Below are 19,739 nucleotides of genomic sequence, written 5' to 3' on the forward strand. Positions count from 1 at the left end.
TCCAACACCTCCAAGGCATCCCTTCAGGCAGCACTGGGAAGCGCTCCGTTTAGACTTCAGGTGACAACGTCGCATGGCTGCGGGCGGCCGCAGCTTAAACATTCAGAAGCCGGTCTTGATCTTTAGTCGGTCACGCCCCGGCTGCAAGCGATGCTCAAGTGGCCCCCGCTTTCCAGTAACGCTTCCCGGAGCCCACGGAGCCCACGGAGGGGCCCACGGAGGGGCCCGCGCCCCGCCCCGCCGCGCCCCCGCCCCCCGCCGCCCGCCGCCCGCACACCTGCTCGTGGTGCGCCAGCAGCCAGGGCGAGGCGCACAGGCGCAGCACCAGCCAGCCGCGCACCAGCTCCCCGCTGCGCCGGCTGCGGTACGCCTCCCGGGGGCTCCCGAAGTCCACGACCCGCGACGGCGGCCGCGCGGCCTCGGCCGCCCCGCAGCCCGGCGCCGCCCCCCGGCCCGCGGCAGGCTGCTCCCGGGCGGCGGGCGCGGTGGACAGCGGGGCGGCGCGGGCGGGGCCGGAGCGCAGCGCGGACACCAGGCGCCTCGCAGCCATGGCGGGCCGGACGCCGCTCCGCCGCCGCCCAAGTACCCGCCGCGCGCCCCGCCCCGCCCCGCCCCGGGACGCGCCCCCAGGGCTCCCGCCCCCCGACGCCCCGCCCCACCGCGCCCCTCCTCGGGAGCCCCGCCCCGGGACTCGCCCCCAACGGCTCCGGCACCCCGAGGCCCCGCCCCGCCCCACCCCGCCCCGCCGCGCCCCGGGACGCGCCCCCAGGGCTCCCGCCCCCCGACGCCCCGCCCCGCCGCGCCCCTCCTCGGGAGCCCCGCCCCGGGACGCGCCCCCAACGGCTCCCGCCCCCCGAGGCCCCGCCCCGCCGCGCCCCGCCCCCTCCTCGGGAGCCCCCCCCACCGCCCCAGGGCGCGCGCCCCCAACGGTCCCCTCCCTCCCCGCCAGCGGCTCCCTCCCTCCCCCCGAGGCCCCGCCCCGCCCCTCCCCTCCTCGGGAGCCCCCCCCACCGCCCCAGGGCGCGCGCCCCCAGCGGTCCGCTCCCTCCCCGCCAGCGGCTCCCTCCCTTCCCCCGAGGCCCCGCCCCGCCCCTCCCCTCCTCGGGAATCCCCCGCCCCGGGACGCGCGCCCCCAGCGGCCCCCTCCCTCCCCTCCAGCGGCCCCTCCCTCACCCCGAGGCCCCGCCCCGCCCCTCCCCTCCTCGGGAGCCCCCCGCCCCAGGACACGCGCCCCCAGCGGCCCCCTCCCTCCCCTCCAGCGGCCCCTCCCTCACCCCGAGGCCCCGCCCCGCCCCTCCCCTCCTCGGGAGCCCCCCGCTCCAGGACACGCGCCCCCAGCGGCCCCCTCCCTCCCCCAGCGACCTCCTCCCTCCCCCCCGAGGCCCCGCCCCGCCGCGCCCCCCCCAGGAGGCCCGACCCCTGCGAGTCCCTGAAGGGGGCGCTTCTGCCGCGAACCCCCGAGCCTGTGCCTGTCCCCGGAGAGACCGTGCGGCCGAGGCTGCCTGGCCCCAGGCCCACCTTCCCTCCCGGGGCCGATCGACAGCCCCCCCACCCGTGCATGCCCCCCTCCGGTCTCCCAGGCCCCAGGCTGGCCCCGTGGGTGCCGCGGTCCCTCCTCGTCCCTAGGCCTACGGCGCGAGCCTGGGAGGGAGACTCCTGAGGGGCTTTTGCCCAATTCTGTTCGGTCTTCCGGGTCCCACCGCCCACCCAGGGGACAGGCACGGACCTCAGGCCCCCAGTGCGCTGCCCTCTGCTTTGCCACCTCCCTCGGGCTTCCCTTCCCACCCTCTGCCCCTCTGCCCCTGAGGCCCTTCCTGGCCTGCCGGGAGCCCCAGGTATCCTCCCCTGGGAGGGACCTGCCTTGACTGCCCACCAGGGCACCCTCTTCCCCATCACTCACCCCTCGGCCCCTCCTCCGCCCCGCGGGGACCTTCAGGCCCCCCTGCGGGTGGCAGCCTCCCTCAGCCTCACTCACCTGGCTGGCCTGGCTCACTGATGTGCTTCGGTGTTGGAGCTTCGGAGGCCCTGTTCCAGGCCCGTTGGGCGCTGTTGACAGTAGGGGCTGAGTAAATTCTCTGTCGTGGGGCAGATCTGTGCATTGGAAGATGTTTCCCAGCCTCCTTGACCGCTGCCCACCCCGCGCCTGTAGCATCCTCCCCCCAGACCTTACTCATGTCCCCGGGGGACGCCATCGCCGCTGCCTTGCATCGAGGGAGGCTTCCCGAAGCGGTCACGTATTTCTGTCTGCTTTTGCTCTTGTTGGGGTTGAAGAGAAAAAAGAAACAAGAGACAGGTGAGTCAAGGCCTAGAGCCAGGAACTCAGGGGTCCCTTCAGCGGCCTGAAACTTAGCTCACCAAGGGTAGGTCGGTTCCATGAATGATCTTCCCTCCTCCTGAAAACCCTTCAGGGCTCCCTGCTGCCATCATGACAAAGCTGCATGGCTCAGTCTGGCTCATCCACCATCAGCCGCCGGCCCCTGCCCACACAGGGGCACCCACCCTACCTCCCTCACCCGTGCGGCTCATTTGCCAGCCCTCGCTCTGCCCTCCGGCCCGCTGCTACCGTCCCTCCAGTACCTGTCCATCCCCCTGCACCCCACACCCCTTCCTTCTACTCCTCAGGGTCAGCTTGGCAGACATGTCCCTGGCTGGGCACCAACTTGGTCACAACTCCTTCTTCCACTTGTTGCTGGCTTTGCTTTGAGCCTCAAAAATAAAGGTTTCAGGGGCACCTGGGTGGTTCGGTGGTTGAGCATCTACCTTTGGCTCAGGTGGTGATCCCGGGGTCCTGGGATCAAGTCCCGCATCGAGCTCCCCACAGGGAGCCTGCTTCTCCCTCTGCCTGTGTCTCGGCCTCTCTCTACGTGTCTCTCATGAATAAATAAGATCTTAAAATAAATAAATACCTAAAGCTTTCAGTTATTTCACCAACAAAAATGGGTTTATTCGGAAATAGCAGAGAACTGCAATTCGGGACAGGGGAGATGTAGCAAAACCATAGGGCAAGTCTGGGGAACGAAGGAAACGGAATGCTCCTTTACAGAGGTGAGGGGGGGATTTGGAAGGAATGGTTATAAACAAAAAGGTCCATTGGAGTAAACAGGGAATCCTAAGTAGAGTGGCTTTTCATTGGCTGCGTTGTGACGGTCTCATTAGCTGGGCCCTTGCTGGAGGAGGAGAAAAAAACTTTCTCCTGCCTGGGTAGTAAAGCAGCAGCAGGATGGACTTGCTGCGAGCTGCTCTTCCTGTAGGGCGAGAGCGCTCCCCCTGCCGGCTCCCTGACTCCACGTTAAACCACTTCCCTTTTTATGAATTTTCACTCTGCAGAGTCCCAGCCACCCACCGTGTTCCCCCCCCCCCCCGCACTGCCCCCTTACTGTGTCTTTATTAAATGAAGGAGGAAAGGAGCATGTGTGATGTGGGAACTTTGACCCCAGGCTCTAGGCTGCAGGCTGTGGCTTTAAGACTTGCCTTCTGGGCCCTGCCCTGACCCCTGAGTCACCTTGGATCACACCCAGCCCTTGCCTAGCATCCTGGCTCCTGCTTTCTGTGCAGATGCCCCTTTGATGCCACATCCTGTCCTCTGTTGTGCACACCAACTGCCCAGGTTGCAGTGTCCCCCAAGGGCATCTGGGCCAGATACCACGATTGGACCCAGGTTCCCAGCACTCAGCCTCCCCAGGCATTGTGCGTCAGGAGAAACAGTCTCACCTCCTGGGCAGGTGCACCCACCATCAACACCAGCAAACACAGGGCTAGAGACCCTAACCCTAACCCTCCCCACCGGGAGCCCATACTGTGCTCAGCTGGGGGATAATCCTGTTGATTTTATATGCTGCTGCCCGGTGACCTCCCTCTAATACACTCATACGAGAGGCAGGGAGAGGGAAGTCCCTTGGCACCACTGGCTGTGTCACCTGTCACCACTCTGATAATGGAGAAGGTTCTTAGCTATCCATATCACATAGACTTTTGGCAAAATGATGGGGCACATGAAATGCCAGGTCAGCCCACAGTCCAACAGTCTCGTGCGCCTCTCCCCCAACATGCCAGGCACCTCCATTCCTGCTCTAACTCGGAAATACCAGAGTGCAGTCTAAGCCAAAACACAGCTGACAAGGTCAAGGCTAGGTCCAGGTAAAGCTCACGGAGGAGGTGGTCACGCGGTGGTCAGTGACGGGGCCCGTCCTGGCACCAGCACCCAGGCACCCGGGACAGTCCGTGGAGCTACTCAGTCCAGCCTCATGCAGGTGGAAGGTCACTTTGGGTTTACCACTGCACGTCTTACAGCAAAACATTCACTGTAGCCTGTGGCTCAAAGGCAAAGGATTCGAGGATGGTGGCAGTGGACACAGAGGAGTAGGAAGCTGCAGGAAGTCATCTCACCACGGAATGAACAACTGAACTGTGTTAGGCAACTATTCCCGGACTCTGGAGCCTAGTAGACCATGCAGTCTCCAGGGGAAGCTGGATGAAGAAACTCCAGTCCATTTTAGTCCATTTAGCCCCCACCAAATAGTGGGGATGTTTGCTCAACCTTGCAAATTATATTAATAAACCATTCAGTTGTGCCCTCGAAATGGGTGAGTCGTACAGTGTGCAAATTGTATCCCAATAAGCTGTCACGTTATCAAAAGCAAAGGGTTCACAGTCAGGGCATCTGCTTTAGGGCAGCGTATGACCTGGGCGGGGAGGGGGGAGGGGGGACAGAGAAGCAGGGCCACACAGTGTTCGCTGAGATGGTCCGCTCACCTCCAGACTGAGGCAGCGTCACAGGCCACCAGGTCCCCAGCGACCATGATCTACCTGGGAGTGTCCCCGCAGAGACCAGGCCGGCCTGCAAGAAGTCTGCTGAATAGGAACATAAATAAAACAAGTGACTTTTTCACCGGTGCTGGGTCAATGCTACAAAGCCGGTTCTGCTGGGAATGGCTGCTGGCACATTTTGAAAGAAGGACGGGCCCGGGGCCAGAGATCATGGTAGGAGTTTGTGGAGGGGCGGGGGTCCCCAGGAGGTGAGCGCAGGGGGCAGAGGGCTGGGCCCCTGTCCTCCAGCTCAGAAGGCTGAGGTCGACCCAAGGGGGCCACGCCTCAGTGGGTTCAGTCACGCGGCAGTCACCTGCTGGTCACCCCGGCCCCACAAGGTCGGGCGGGTCAGCAGGGCCAGGCGTTCCCAAGAGAAGCAGCCAGGGGACAGGCCTCAGCAGGCAGCCTGCCCTGCCATCTCAGGGCCCCGAGAGACCCCTCTCGCTGTGGTCACATGCCCCGGCTCTTCCCAGCCCGCCCTCCCTCCGAGTCCCTCCCGTGTCCTGTCTCATCCGGACACTCGGTGAAATATTTGTTTGCACTCCAGCCATGAACTTGACATTGGAACTCGGTCAAAGTTATTATTTTGCTGTGCGTCTCTTAGCCATATTTCCCGAAATATCTGTCTACCTGAATCATAGCCGCCACCGCCCCCGCCCCCCACCCCCCACGCGAGGATTCATTCTGATTTATTGCATTTTTGCCACTTGCTCTGTACCCATTTTTACTGATATATTTGTTCTGGCTGCTTGCAGAGGAATCCATTCACATTTGTTTAATTCGAGGCTTGTTTTCCGTTATCGGCCTGCACCAAACACCAGCCAGTATTTGCTCCCCTGTCATGTAAATTCCCGCATGGGCACATCATCCCCTTAGCCACGCCACGCCAGCATTCACAGACTCCGCTCGAGCTCTATTTAGCTAAGGGATGTTATTCATTGTTTTCAGAGCTGGTAAAACATGATTGTGTTTCCTGAAGGTAAGATTGTCCACTAGATCCTTTGTACCATGTTTACGTGGGGACAGTCACACTGTGCCACACCAGCCACTCTGTATGGTCACGTTCCACTCATGTGAGAGAAAAGGCGCTCAGACCCCTCTGCCCACCAGGTTCCTCCTAAAATCAGGGTGCACTCCGTATGCTGAGTGTGGCAATCACCACCTTCCCCTACAGGAGCTACAGTGACTGCCCCGTTTTATGCGGGGCGAACCGAGGTTCACAGAGCAGGGGCCACATGCCCTAGGGCTCACAGCTGGACTGGAAGCTGCGGTGGCTGTCCCCAGAGCCTTCTTCCACCTTTTCCAGCTGTCAGGTGTGCGCTAGGTCCACAGAGCCCGCCTCCTCCCACCAGATCCCTGGCCGGGGGTGGCTTGGGGAAGCAGAAACGCGGGAGCCCAGCACAGGCACAGGCCTAGGAAGGCAACCAGGTTGGAGGGACCTTCAGCCCCTGGCAACAGTAAGGAAGGAAAGACGACAGGGTTAAGCTGGATAAACGTGTGTGTCTTCGTGGTGAGTGAATTGGACTTCCATACGGTGAAGAGGATGGGGCGCTCAGGGCTCAAGATGCCTTTAATAGGATCGAGAGGGTGGGTGCCAGTGAAGACTGGGATAACGCAATTACGCCAGTGGCCACTCTCCTTCCCATCATGTCCTGGGCACGGCCCTGTACCAGGAGCAAGTGGAAGGCAGAGCCAGGCCGCAGACAGCCGTGTAGGACCAGAGAGAATCTGGGACTTCTATGGAGAAGCGAGAAGGGTAACAATACCCATCCCATGGGGTCATTGCCAAGGTTCAACCGGCCCCAGAGGGGTTTAGCGCAGGCCTGGCACCCACCAAGCACCTGATGAAGCAGAGCTGTGCCTTTGCCACCTGTGTGGGGTGCCCGAGAGGTACAGGGAGGCCTCAAGAGACAGAGTCCCCCAGAAGCTGGGCGGAGCTCAGGAGAAGGCTGGCTGCTGTCTTGGAGAGGTCAAGGCAGGGCTTGAAGATGAGCAGGCCACAGACTGGGGGCCCCCGCATGGAAGGATAGTCCTGAGGGTACAGATGTGGCGGTGCCCCCACAGCTTTTCTGTATGGTGGCTGGTGGACTGAGGGGTGCTGGTAGGTCACCAAGGACATAGACCTTTGCAGGGCTGACAGGTGCTGGGCCAAGTCTTGGAGACAAAGCCATCCCGAGAAGCTTGACTTTGGCCTCCCCACAGCCCTTTCTGAGGGGCCCCACGCAGAGAGAGAGACCTCAGATCTGGGCAGGATGTCACAGACATGCACCTGGGGCCTGCAGGGTTGACCAGGAGCCAGGATGTTTGGTGATGCTGGGCCAGCCACACCCTCTCTGCTCCAGCCTGGTGATGGTGACCCCAGCCTGAGTGGGGACGTCCCCAGAGAGCAGAGTCCAGGGGACTCACCAGGGGATTCAGGCCTCTCCCCAGAGCTATGGGGCAGGACACAGGAAGACGCCTGCGACAAGCTGCTCTGATGGCCTCAGCACATGCCGCAGGCCCTGTAGGGTCTCCTGGGTAGAGTGTGGGAGGGCATTTACAGCCACTTGTGACTTTACACGACTCAGTCTATTTTTTAAAATATTTTTTAGATTTTATTTATTTATTTATTTATTTATTTATTTATTTATTTATTTATTCATGAAAGACACACACAGAGAGAAAGACACAGGCAGAGGGAGAAGCAGTCTCCATGCAGGGAGCCCGACATGGGACTCGATCCTGGGACTCCAGGGTTGCACCCCGGGCTGCAGGCAGCACTAAACCACTGCACCACCAGGGCTGCCCAACTCTGTCTACTTTGAGCTTTTTTATCCCAACAAGCAAATGTGACTTTTGTGATAAAATACATATATTATGGGATCCCTGAGTGGCGCAGCGGTTTAGCGCCTGCCTTTGGCCCAGGGCACGATCCTGGAGACCCGGGATCGAATCCCACGTCGGGCTCCCGGTGCATGGAGCCTGCTTCTCCCTCTGCCTTTGTCTCTGCCTCTCTCTCTCTCTGTGTGACTATCATAAATAAATAAAAATTTAAAAAAAAAATTAAAAAAAAAACATATATTATATATATACATTTTAAGTGCTTCAATAACAGCCATAGAAAAGACAAAGCAGTGGCTTCTGGTTCAAGTCCTAGACACTTGTGACCAGCCTTTCATAGCTTTGGACACTAGTGGAAATGGCCCTCGTCCAGCCAGCTGCCTTGCATAAGTTAGACCCTCCTGCCCCCTGTCCTTGGCAGTCTGTACTCCCAAGGCAGGTGGCCCTGGTGTACAGGGGATACGCTTGTCCAGTGTCCCCAGGGCTCAGTCTGGCTGTGTGTGCCAAACTGGCTGGCAGCAAGGGCCTCAGGCCTGGCTGTGTTTCTTGGGTACCCATGCAGGGACTGGAGGGCTTCCCAGAGGAAGTGACAGCTGAATTATGACAAGGAGGACTCAGGCTTGGTGAGGAAGAGCTGGGGCCTCAGGGGGTCACAGTGAAACTCAGAGATGGAGAAGCTGGTGCCCCTCCTCCATCAGCCAAACTCAACTTGAGCTGCCCCTCTAGCCAGCAGAGTGCCCTGGGGGTGGCTCACAGTCTCTGCTTCTGATTTCTGACCCTATGCCGTGGGACCCCATGCCTTCAATTCCCTCCAGCCAGGCAGGGTGAACCCACCCCCAGCAGTCATCGCTGGTCCCGGCTCCCAAACCACAGCCGCTCATGGTGCTTCGGGCATAGGGAGAGGTTGGGGGCTCCCTACTCTGCCTCTCCCCAGTAGACACATCAGAACTTTCACCAAAGTCACTGATGTGGGCCCCCCGGCTAGAGCAGGGATGGAAAGGAGCTGCACCCAGCATGGCTGAGTGCCTCCCAGGGGCCTCATGCCTCCTTGGGCTGCACGGGAGGCATTTCAGCCCAGATCTTCTGGGTCTGAGGGTCACTCAGAGGCAGGGGCAGAGCTGGTCTGGCCCACTGGTTCCAGGGGGCGGTGGGGGTCTTGGACTGTGATCTCTCCCTGTACCCCCTGATAAAGATGGTTCAGGACATCCTTAAATGTCACCACTGGGGCTGACGGGCTGGGAGTACCGTGGGCATCCTCATGATGATAACGTGAGCCTCTGTTTAAGTGTTAGCCACGTGGGTGTGAATCACTGATACACAAGGAAGGGAACCCCCTTGGAGGTGAAGCCGTGTGCCCACAAGGGCAGGGGGAAGGGGGCAAGAACCCACGAACAAAGGCAGGCAAGGCTAGGGATGACCCTGTTTTCTATGATAATGTTTGTATTGATTGCTTTTTTTTTTTTAAGATTTTATTTATCCACTCATAGACAGAGAGAGAGGCAGAGACACAGGCAGAGGGAGAAGCAGGCTCCATGCGGGGAGCCTGATGTGGGACTTGATCCCGGGTCTCCAGGATCATGCCCTGGACTGCAGGCGGCGCTAAACCTCTGCGCCACCGGGGCTGCCCTGATTGCTTTTTATTTTTTATTTATTTTTTATTTTTTATTTTTAAAGATTTATTTATTTATTTATTCAGAGAGAGTGAAAGAGAGGCTGAGACACAGGCAGAGGGAGAAGCAGGCTCCATGCAGGAAGCCCGATGTGGGACTCGATCTTGGGTCTCCAGGATCACACTCCGGGCTGCAGGCGGCGCTAAACCTCTGCGCCACTGGGGCTGCCCCCTGATTGCTTTTTAAAAAAGAATAACATGTTTTACAAAAGTAATAACACCATAAAATAACCCTGCGGCTTTGGTTTTTAATGTGTGATCATTTGGACAGGATGGAGACGTGAGGCACCAGGCTGACCCCTAGCCAGTGCCCTTCAACCCAGGCTCTCCGGAACTTACCTAGTGATGGGCTGGCACCGTCCAGGGTGTCCGTGGGCGCTGTTCAGGGCCTCTGGCTCCTGTCTGGGAAACGCCCCAGTGCACGGTCAGCACTTCTGCTCCATGTGGCCCAGGAGCCTGGCCCCCCTCCAGGCTGTTCCCTGGCTGCCCTTCCGCAGGTGCCAGGGTAGGTGGAAAGCTTCTCAGGACACGTGGAGCCAGCTGGTCTAGAGCCCCCTCCCCCCCCCCCCGCCCCTCCCCATCCCCCTCCCTCCCGGCTCCGCCCCTGCACCCGGCCTCTGAAGGCTTGGGAGTCTCAGCCCAACATTGATTTTCACTCCGGCCACGCTTTGATGTTGGTACACACTGTGCCTCCAGGTGCGGGGGGATGATGCTGACCTTGGCCTCCTTGGCCTCCTTGGCCTGGGCAGAGCACACGGCTGACGTCCACCTGTGCATCCCGCCACTCTCCTAAAGGGGCTGCAACCAGCACCAAGGCCGTGTTAGACTCTGTTATCACAGAAAGCAGTGCAGGTGGGCCTCCCCCTCCTCTGATTAATGTTTAAACACACATGGGGTGGGGGGAGGCAGCAGGGCCGGGGGTGGCGGGGGTGGGGGGGGTGGGGATTGTGTCCCCTGCCAGCCCAGAGGCTGCCAGCTGGTGAGGCCGAGGGGAAGTAGGAAACCACGGACACGGGGGTCCTGTGTCCTCTTGAGAGGCTGAGCCTGGGGGGTGACGGTCCCACCCCAAGGAAGCCCCAGGGCCCGGGGGCGGATGCCTCTGGCAGAGTGGGGCTGTGAGGCACGGTGGGAAGTCCCACCTCGGGGCCATAGGAGGTCAGCCAGGAGCAGCCCTGGCAGGGACTGGCAGCCCAGAGGTGCTGGGGTAGCTGGTAGAGAAATGAAACACACGAACTCGGGGTTGGAAGTCAGAGCCCTGCGGGGTCCCCCCACCCTCTGTGCCACCCCGCTTCTGCCTGAATCTCCATCCCAGTTTCCAGGAACCTGGCTCTGGGTCACCCAGGCCTCACTCTCAGACTCTCAGAGGCCTTGGCTTGCTTTGAACACCGCCTGATGTTTTGGAAAAGCTCATTTCCTTTCTGATTATAGAGCCGGCAGGTAGCTCTTTGTAGACGTCTTGGTAAATACACGGAAAGGCGGTGGACACCACAGCGTCATCTGAGATCCCAGGACCCGGGCTGGGAAGCCAGAGCTGAAATTCAGGTATAGCTCTCGCCAGGCTCTTTTCTTTGCAGGTGTGACACGCATGTGTGCACGCACGGATAGATCCATGCACACCCGCATGTGCCCACTCAGCATGCTCGCCCCATACCATGCATGAGTTCGTGTGTGCACGCACACCTCCTTTTCTGGGACTTCCTGCCCTTCCTGAGTCCCAGCTCCTGTGCTCCTGGAGCTTTCACGGCATCCTTGTCCTCACGGGGGCCTGTCTGCTGTCCAGGACGAGCCATATGGGAGGGCTGCCTCAGGGTGAGTTCTCAAGAGACCAGACGACCCTGTGCCAGCTCATGGTAGCTTGGTGGGTGCAGAGGCCCCAGGAGACCTGAGAGACCCTTTCAGCGGTGCCCTCCTCTGCAGCCTCCTGGAGAAGTGGTCTGCACCCAACAAGGGTGGATGGGGTCGGGAGCAGTGGCAATGGGGGACCTATGGCACACCACCTCTCAAAGCGCAGGGTGATGTCCTAGAAGAGCAGGAGCCTTGGGGGCGCCAAGGGAGGTTGGGGGGGGGGGGTCCTGAGGCACCAAGAGCTTCTCAACAAATGGGTTCTGAGTCACGGAGCTTTCACCCGGAGCCCATCATGAGCCCAGCACCGTGCTCCCAGCCTCAGCTCAGCCCCTGCCGCCGAGAGCCAGCACGCCCCACAGACACAGGTGGACAACAGTGGCGGCTACCTTGGGACAGCAGCTTCCACTTACTGAGTGTGCACTAGATCTGGGCACGGGCGTCAGCATCGAAGCCACTGCACATCTGGAACAGCCTGCAGGCCTTTTAAAACCATGAGCCAAAAAAAAAAAAAAAAAAAAAACCATGAGCCAGCCACCATTAAGATTGACAGGACTCCTTGTGTCATACGTAGAGCCCCGGGCACGTAGAGGGAGGGCCACCATACAGGTACACTCCCCCCCCCATATCCTGCGCTTCACACAGTGGGTCTGGCTGGTGACCCCTGCGGTAGGAGGGGGCTGGAGGGGCTGGGCCCCAGTCCAGGGTGCAAATTGGGGGCAGAAGGTAGAAGGCCCTGACCTTAGCCTCCCTTAGACCCCCCAGCTCGAGGGCCAAGAATGGGGAGCAGTAGTGCAGGGCACACGAGGTGATGTTTCCTGTCATCGCCCCCACCACCTGGGCTGTGGCCCCAAAGAGGCCCTCCTGCTGCTGCCCCTCTTCGGAGGCCACGTGCCAGGCTGACCCCTGCTGTCCGCCAGAGAGAATCCAGCAGGAGATCTGCGGGGGGGGCTGGGTGCAGAGCTTAGCACGGGCTCCCAGCCCCTCAGACCTCATGGGTGGGACCCTACACCCGCACCCGCACCGCCAGGCCCTGGTCTGGGATCCCAGGATGCAGGCCCACGGCGACAGAGCTGGCCAGCAGAGGGCAGCAGAGGGCTACCGAGCCTCCCTGATGGAGCCCGCCCCTGCCCCCGCCCCTGGGACCTTGTCCCTCCTCCAGGACCCTGAGACCCTGACCCATGGCTGCAGGGGATGTCAAGGCTCACCCTTCCCTCTCCCCGCCCCGAAGAGCTGCTAGCCTGAGGAGTGCCTGCCCTTTAGGCCCTTCTGCGGGCCCCAACACAGGGCCCCTGGCATCCCTCCCCGTCTCACACACACACACACACACACACACACACACGCACACACACACACGCACACATCACCCTCCTGGACACTGTCCTGGCCAAACCTGGAGCCTCCCTCAGGGTCTCCCTCCTGCACTCCTGAGCCCCCAGAGGCTGGGGTGAGGCTCTAGAGTGTTCCAGGTTTGCTCATGATGAACACACCCCAGGGCCCCTACAGCACACCGATGTCGCCACTGCACCACACCTCCTGGAGAAGGTAACTTCTGGAAGCACAGAGACCTCTGCTTGGCAGGTGGGCCGGGGGCAGGGTCCTGCTCCGCAGGCAGGGGAGCAACTTCACGGAGCAAGACAGCCTCCATGGTCCTATCCCTAGCCTGGCCGCTCGAAGGGCCCAGCCTTGGGCCCAGTCGGCCCCACACCTGACTCTTCTCGCACATGCCCTGGCCCTGTCCTCCCCAGACACTACACAGCACTCCTGGCCCTAGAGATACTGCCCCTATTCTCCTCCAATCTCCCCCTCTCCTACCCCCTCCCCCTCTGTCCTCACCCCACTTGCTTGGCCTCTGTTCTGGACAGAAGCTTCTAACTGCCCTCCTGCCCCACCGATGCCTGAGAAACCATCCAGGGCCACCTCCTGCGCTTAGACTGAACCTTGGCTGCCCCATCCCAGCCACATCAGCACCTCTCCTACCCTGCCTACGGCAGTTGGGACATGACTGGGACTGACCCTTTCCTGCTGTGAGGACGAGGGCCTGGCTGACTCAGTTCATCAGAACAGGCTTGTCCCTGCCACAGCGGCCGGTCCGAATCAGCCTAGGCTGGTCCCAGGCTAGCCCAGTCACTGTGTCCTGCCCGGGATATGGTGATGGTCCAGGTTGGTGATGGCAGTGGGGCCCAGGTGGCTACTGGATGGCTAGCTGAGACGAACAGGCCGTGAGCTACTGAGATGGCAAGTTGGGCCCGCAGAGCCACACTGCTGAGGGAACCCCAAGGAGCAGAGCTGAGCCCTGATCAAGCATCACCTGAAGCCTACCCTGCCGTAAATCCTCCCAGTTACATAAACCCGCAAGTTCCTTTCACCATCCCACTCAGTTTGCAGTGAGTTATCTGTTCCTTGGAGCCAAAGGCTCACTGTGGGTGTATCACCCCCATCCACCTCCACCTCACTTCACCCCCGGCCAAAGCTTCTTCCCTCTGTGGCGTGCCACGTGAGCTCCAACAGCAATATCTTTACCCTTATTGCCTCCATCTGGACTGGGCCCAAAGACCCGACAGGCTCCATGCCCCCTCTCCCCCTTACTCCGACCAGGTCTTTGCTGAGCGCTGGTCACTCATTACTTACCTCTGACACCCGTCTCAAGTCCGAAGTGACTGGATTTGCCCTGGGAGAGCCATGCCCCCTAGGAGGTAGAGCGAAGCGAGGCCCTGCACCCCCAGCCTGAAGCCCCGGGGGTTTGCAGTCAGAGGTAGTTGCCCTACCCATGCTGGGGTTCACCATGCTGGTCTCTCTTCTTGGGGGCAGGGGGGTGTTGTGACAATCCAGGGGAGTCACGTCAGGGGCAGGGGATGAAGGTTCCACCTGTTGTAGTAGGAAACTCGTGTTTTGGTTTTTCCCTTTCTGCTTCCCAGTTAGGAGTGAGGCGGCCTAGGAGGAGAGTGGCTGGTGGCCCCACGGTCTGCGGGATGAAATGCAAATATCCTCTCCACAGATGACAGGCTGTTCTAGGCCACGGTGAGCTCTGGTTCAAGGGCCGCTGTGGTTCTCTGAGAAAGAACAGAGGCTTCTGGGAGGTAGAAAGGGGTGTGGGGGTACCAACTTCAGTTCCAGGGTCCCCAGGCATCTCCTCTGCCACACCTCAGTCACCAGGAAAATGCCACCTCCCTAGGGCCACAGCGGTACCCCAGGGCTCCCAATTAGCCGTGGGCATAGCCAGCCACTGAGTCCCCGAGTCCCGGCTGGGGAGGACTCATCCCTGCGCTCCGTGCTGCGGGCCCGCCTCGTTGAAAGCCTGTCTTCCCAATTATCTGCAGCCGGCTTGCCTCGGGGATAATTGGCTCCCTGCAGCTCTTTGCAAGGTCCTCCGCCTCCAGGGAAAGCAGGCGAGGGGCAGGCGGGTGGTGCCCACCCCAAAAAACAATCCCATTGGCCCACAGCGAGCCCCAGAGGTGCCCCTTGGCCCCCAAGGGCCCAGCGCCAACCAACAGGGATGTCCATCTGGAAGTCATTGCATAGAAGAGGAGAATGCCCTCAACCCAGACTCTGGAGGGACCCCTACCGCCCCCCGATCCTGCTCCATCTCCCAGGGAAGGCTGCCCCTCCATGCCCCCTGGCCCTGCCCACTGCCCCACCTGGGTCCACACCTCGTCCTCAGGGGCCCGCAGCCCCACAGCATGCTTTGTCCACCCTCCTGCACCCACACCAGGCGTCTGCAGCCCCCTATCCCACATGGGGAGCACCAGGAAGACAGGCCAGGCCTGATGTGCCCTGCGTGTGACGCCGGGTCTGTGGCCAGAGCAGTGGCCTTGGCTGGGTCTCTGATGAGCTTGAGAAGCTGGCAAAACCTGTGCGCTCCCTCTAGGAATGGGTACGAACTCCGAAGCCTGCCTCCCCTCCCAGGGTGTGGGGCGGTTACCCACCCAGGGCACCCGCGTGGGGCCCCTCGGCACACGTGTGCAGACCAAGCGGCAGCCCGAATTGGCAAGTGAGCCCTGAGGGGCAGCTCGGGCCCAGCCCAGGCCCCTGATGCTGGTGACGCGGGGCCTTCCGTGAGCCCCGTACAGTGAGGGCTCGGCCCGGCGGCCGCTCAAGCCTTCTCCACGGGGAACGGACCGAACCCGGCTTCCCTGGCTCCTTCCAAAGCGCAATATTTTCAAAGACAAGGGCATTTTGTAATGAAAGGGTTTGATGAGTAACAGAAACAACTTCCCACTTATAAAAAACTGCGGAGAGCCACTGCTACAGGCTCTGCACGCAAACGGAGGCCTCCTACCCGGCTCTGCTCCCGACAGGCGGAAGGTCACCCTGCTGTCCCCTCTGCCCCTGGTGCCAGCCTTGGGCCTCTTACCCCGTCCCTGGCCCCAGCAGTGGCCCTCACCAGGTCCCTCACTTCGCCCCTGCCGAGGACTCTAGCTGGTGCAGCCTCGCGCCTCCTCCCATCGAGGTGCGGGGCGGTGGCCACAGTCTCCCAGCAGTTGACAGTGTCTCCAGGCAGGTGGCTTCAGGCGGCTGGGGAGAAGGCAGGACCGGCCACCCTGGCGTCCGTGAGCAGCACCCCAGGGAGAGGAGGTCTGTGGGGGCCTGTGGCTGTCCGAGGGAGAGTCCAGCCACACAGAGCCAGCCAGGGTGTGGCAGTGACGCTTCCCACCATACCTGGGGATGGGCAGGGTCCCAGGCACATCGCAGGCTGGGCAAGGGGAGGCCCTCAGTGGGGATCAGAGAAGGGTGGAGGGGAACTGGGGGCAAGCACTTGGTAGCCGCAAGCCTTTCTTTTTTTTTTCTGAGCATCCAGCAGAGTCGGGCTCGTCTGGCCTGGAGCCCTGCGGCGGTGGGCTGTGGCTAGAGCTCAGACACGATAGTTGCTGCCAGTGTGGTTTGGGGAACGTCCTCCAGGCTCCCGGGGCGGGAGGGTCCCATCTTTGGAATGGAGGGGCCGGGGGTGCTCTTCCAGACACAGCACCCGTGGGGAGAACAGGCTCTGGGTTGGCTGCCCACCGCACCTTGGCCACCTTCCCCCCACTGTGTGCTCGCCGAGCCCGTGTCCCCTGGCCTGTCTGCTAGCTTGTCCCCTCCCTCCCCATCCTGGCTGGTCCCCTGGAGCTCTCCCTCCCAGCCTCATGGTTCAGATCCCAAAGTCCAGCGCATGAGAGACCAAACCGACCCACAGGAAGGGAGGCACCTCGCTCAGGGCAGAGGTGGGAGTGGGAGCTGCTGTCTGCAGAGGTGACAGGAGGAACCAGCTCCAAGTGCCCCAACCAGCCCTGGGGCCCGCGGGGCCACGCTCTGGGCTCCCCAAAGGCCTTGCAGCTTCCTAAGAGCCCTGAGGCCAGGTCCCAGCTGGAAGGGGCGCAGCCTTTCCTACAAGCCCCTCGTAAGCCGCAGGATTTGGCTTCTCGGGCAACTCTGAAGACCACGAGGGTGGGCGCCCCGCTACCTCCCTCACTCGGCTCAAACCAGAAAACGTGCGCTGGCCACTGTACCGTTGGTTCTGAATTCCCAGTGCGGTTCCTCCAGTTTCACAAAATACTGCCCCAGTCTAGACATCGACAAGGAAAGGAGGTGGGGCTGTTGCGGGTGGGTATGGGGGAGCAACCACGGACACTCATCGCTCGCCCTCTCCCTCTCCCTCTTGCTCACTCGCTTTCTCTCTCTGTCTTCAATCTGGCTCCGATATTTTTTTAAGTAAAAATCTCTGCTCCACGGTGGTGGCTCCTGCACTGCGGCCCCGGGGCCTCTGGGGTCAGAATTCCCCCTCGTGGCACCCCATGCGCAGTTTCCTGCACTTGGGGGGCTCAGAAGAACTGTGGAGAAGGTGGGGCTGGGACCTCGACACCGGGAGTGGGTGGCAGGTGCACACGAAGTAGTCAGACCCAAGGCGCCCGGCGCCCAGGGCCTCTACTGCCCGAGGCGTGGAGCCTGCGGCCCGGTGTGGGGGAAGGACGGCTGGGGGGGGGGTGCGGATCTGCCCTTCTCGCCCCTGGCTTTCCTGCCGGTCCTCATCCCCCCGCAGCTGTCCTGAGGCAGGACCCTTGCACTACTGGTTCTTTTGCTCTTGTCTGGCTCCTTCTGATCTCCTCTTCTGAGACACCCTTCTTCAGGACCTAGTAAGGCAGCCCCTGGCCCCACCCCAAGTTCTGTTTCTGCAGCACCCCATTGTGTTGTACCTCCTCACTGCCTGCACCCGCCCTGGCACGTGTGCCCTAAGGAGACCGGGGTGCAGTGGAGAACGGGGCTGCCATGGCCCCCGGGGGACCCTCTGGGGTCATTTCTCAGGTTGGGCGCACGCTGGCTCTTGCCCCGGCTCTGCCCTCCATCCACCTTCCATCCTCTCCTACCAGGCCGGGCATCTCGGTGCCAGGAGGGCGTCGGGACAGGGGCCTGGCTATGGGGCCGAAAGCACAGCCTCAAGATCTTGGCCTGGCTACGGGTGTGGGCGCAGCCCGGCTCCCCGACGCTCCCTCCCCATAAATAAAAGATTCCCTTCCTCCTCCCGCTTTGCGCAGCCGCTGCCTGCTTGTTGGCCCAGCCCTTTGTGCCCACGCGTTGCCATGGAGACAGCGATTCAAAGGCCTGGCACTTCAAGGCTCCCCTCCTCTGGGGCGGGTGGGTCGGGGGAGCTGGGCTGGTGCACAGGCTGCTGCCCTCTTGCCGCCTAGAGGCGCGGCCCTGACCGTCCAGGCCCCGCCACCTCTCGCTCTAGTGCCGTGGCGACCGTGGTGACCGGCCCCCCCAGAACCGCTGTGCTCTTACAGGCACCTTGTTCAAAGTTGGCCGTAATGGGGCCCCTGAAGCATGCTGAGCCCTGGTGAGACCTTGCTCCCCTCCGTCTCTCTGTGGCTCGGCCTCGTGCTTGGCGCAAGGAGGGGACAGCGGCGTGGGATCTGGATGCACCCCGCCACCCCCACCCCCAGCCCAATTTACCATCTGTCTGCCTGGACTCCTGAAGAGTCCCCAAGGCTGTGGGACACAGGCCTGGGGAAAGGCTGGCCCTCCCTCCCTGCCCCCAGCACAGGCCTGAGGCCAGCAGGGGGGCTAGCCCCATGGGGCCCCTGATCCAGGACCAAGGCCGCCCCTCCGCGCCTCCACGTTCCCTGTGTGAAGCCTGTCTCTGAGTCACCCCATCGAGAGCACAGCAGGGTCTTTGAGGCTCTCTCACTTTCTCCTCGTCCTGTGCATCACTCACACTTTTTATCTCCCCTCAATCCACCTTTAATCATCTCCTCTGACTCCTGCAACTAGAAAAATCTACAGCAGAATTTGCTGGTTGCAGCCACTCCCTCCCACCCACTCTGGTGTGGCAGACAGAGAGGCGGCCATTCGGGATTCAGTGCCACTCGGTGCAGCATTCAGGCACGTCTGGGACCACTTCAAGCCTCAGTTTCCTCTCCTGCAGATGGAAGTGGCCATCTAGCCTTTAACAAATACCCACAGATGTGCGGTGCCAGGAACAGGATGCCCCATTTATTTGGGGAGACTCTGGCCCTTTGCTCCAATCCTGGAACTCTGGCGAGGGTGGCCAGTCACAGACCTTCCCCTTGCCCCCATCCCCAGGCAGACCGGACCAAGCTGGCCCTTCCCTGGGAGTTCACAGATGGAGAGAAGGAAGTCAGAGAAAAGCAGGAGAGCTGGCTGCACCCTGGGCTAGCTCCCCCGGGCTTGGGCTTTGCACCCACCTTCCTTGACAAAGGGTGTGGACACCAACAAACCTGGTTGTGCGGGTTTGTGACAGGAGACAGCAGAAGCCGGGCAGCTTTGCTGGGTGCTGTCCCAGGACAGCAGCCAGGTGACCCTCCATGGTTTACCTTAACCTCCTGGGAGCAAGTTCTCACTTCTGGAAGGAACTGGGGATAGTCAGATGTCCACTGTCAGTACAGAGTTCCCTCATGACCAGTGTCCAAAACGCAAGCTCAAGGTGTCCAATGATACCACTGAGCCCAATCCTAGCAGACAGAGGACCACAGGAGCCTCCAAGCACTGCCTGCTAGTGTCTCGGGTCCAAACATCGGCGTTTGAGTGGACACATGTGCCTCAGGGCAGGCGTGCCCCAGCTGAGGCCTCCAGGCTTCATAAAGAGAAAGAACATGTCAGTGGCCCCACTTCTCGACCTGAGGCTGAGTCAGCTGGGCTGACTGATGCTTGGAGCCCCTGCCCATCAGGCTCTGCTGCAGCCTGGATGTGTACCCTCCAGATTCATATGTTGAGATCTTTTTTAAAAAAGATTTTATTTATTTATTCATGAGAGACACATTGAGAGAGAGAGAGAGAGAGAGAGAGAGAGAGAGAGAGGCAGAGGGAGAAGCAGGCTCCATGAAGGGAGCCCAATGTGGGACTCGATCCCGGGACTCCAGGATCACGCCCTGGGTCGAAGGCAGGTGCTAAACTGCTGAGCCACCCAGGCGTCGACATATGTCGAAATCTTAACCCGAAAGACGATGGTACCAGGAGGTGGGGCCCCTGGGGGTGCTTAAGCAGAGGGTGGAGCCCCCATAGTTGGGATTAGTGACCTTATAAAAGAAACTCCAGAGAGGGCTCTTGTGCCTTCTGCCCCCTGAGGACACAAGAAGCCTATGACCCAGAAGAGGGCCCTCACCCGACA

At 61.0% G+C, this 19,739-nt stretch overlaps 1 protein-coding gene and 2 long non-coding RNA genes across 5 annotated transcripts in view; 1 reads left to right on the top strand and 2 right to left on the bottom strand.

Moving 5' to 3' along the window:
* The window catches only part of PRODH (proline dehydrogenase 1), a 21,374-nt gene extending 20,809 nt beyond the window's left edge, over positions 1-565 (bottom strand). For both annotated transcript variants that reach the window (XM_025474778.3, XM_049101517.1), the window contains exon 1: positions 278-565. In XM_025474778.3, coding sequence (XP_025330563.1) covers positions 278-550 — 273 coding nt within the window. In that variant the 5' untranslated portion in view covers positions 551-565. The remainder of the gene's footprint in view (positions 1-277) is intronic.
* A 5,596-nt stretch (positions 566-6,161) lies between these two features.
* LOC118352348 (uncharacterized) lies at positions 6,162-13,890 on the top strand. Of its 2 annotated transcripts, XR_004809295.2 has the most exons (4): positions 6,162-6,316; positions 9,992-10,147; positions 10,724-10,837; positions 11,457-13,890. It is a non-coding gene; the product is annotated as an uncharacterized LOC118352348 (long non-coding RNA). The 2 variants fall into 2 exon arrangements; XR_004809294.2 differs by having other exon boundaries at positions 10,724-13,890.
* LOC112676959 (uncharacterized) lies at positions 9,109-17,648 on the bottom strand. The gene is made up of 6 exons (XR_003146789.2): positions 15,522-17,648; positions 13,769-14,190; positions 11,551-11,620; positions 10,013-10,093; positions 9,635-9,697; positions 9,109-9,474 (listed from the first exon to the last, which is right to left on the bottom strand). It is a non-coding gene; the product is annotated as an uncharacterized LOC112676959 (long non-coding RNA).
* Between the last annotated feature and the right edge of the window lie 2,091 nt (positions 17,649-19,739).

This window comes from Canis lupus, chromosome 26, assembly GCF_003254725.2.
Source record: "Canis lupus dingo isolate Sandy chromosome 26, ASM325472v2, whole genome shotgun sequence".
Taxonomy (NCBI): domain Eukaryota; kingdom Metazoa; phylum Chordata; class Mammalia; order Carnivora; family Canidae; genus Canis; species Canis lupus.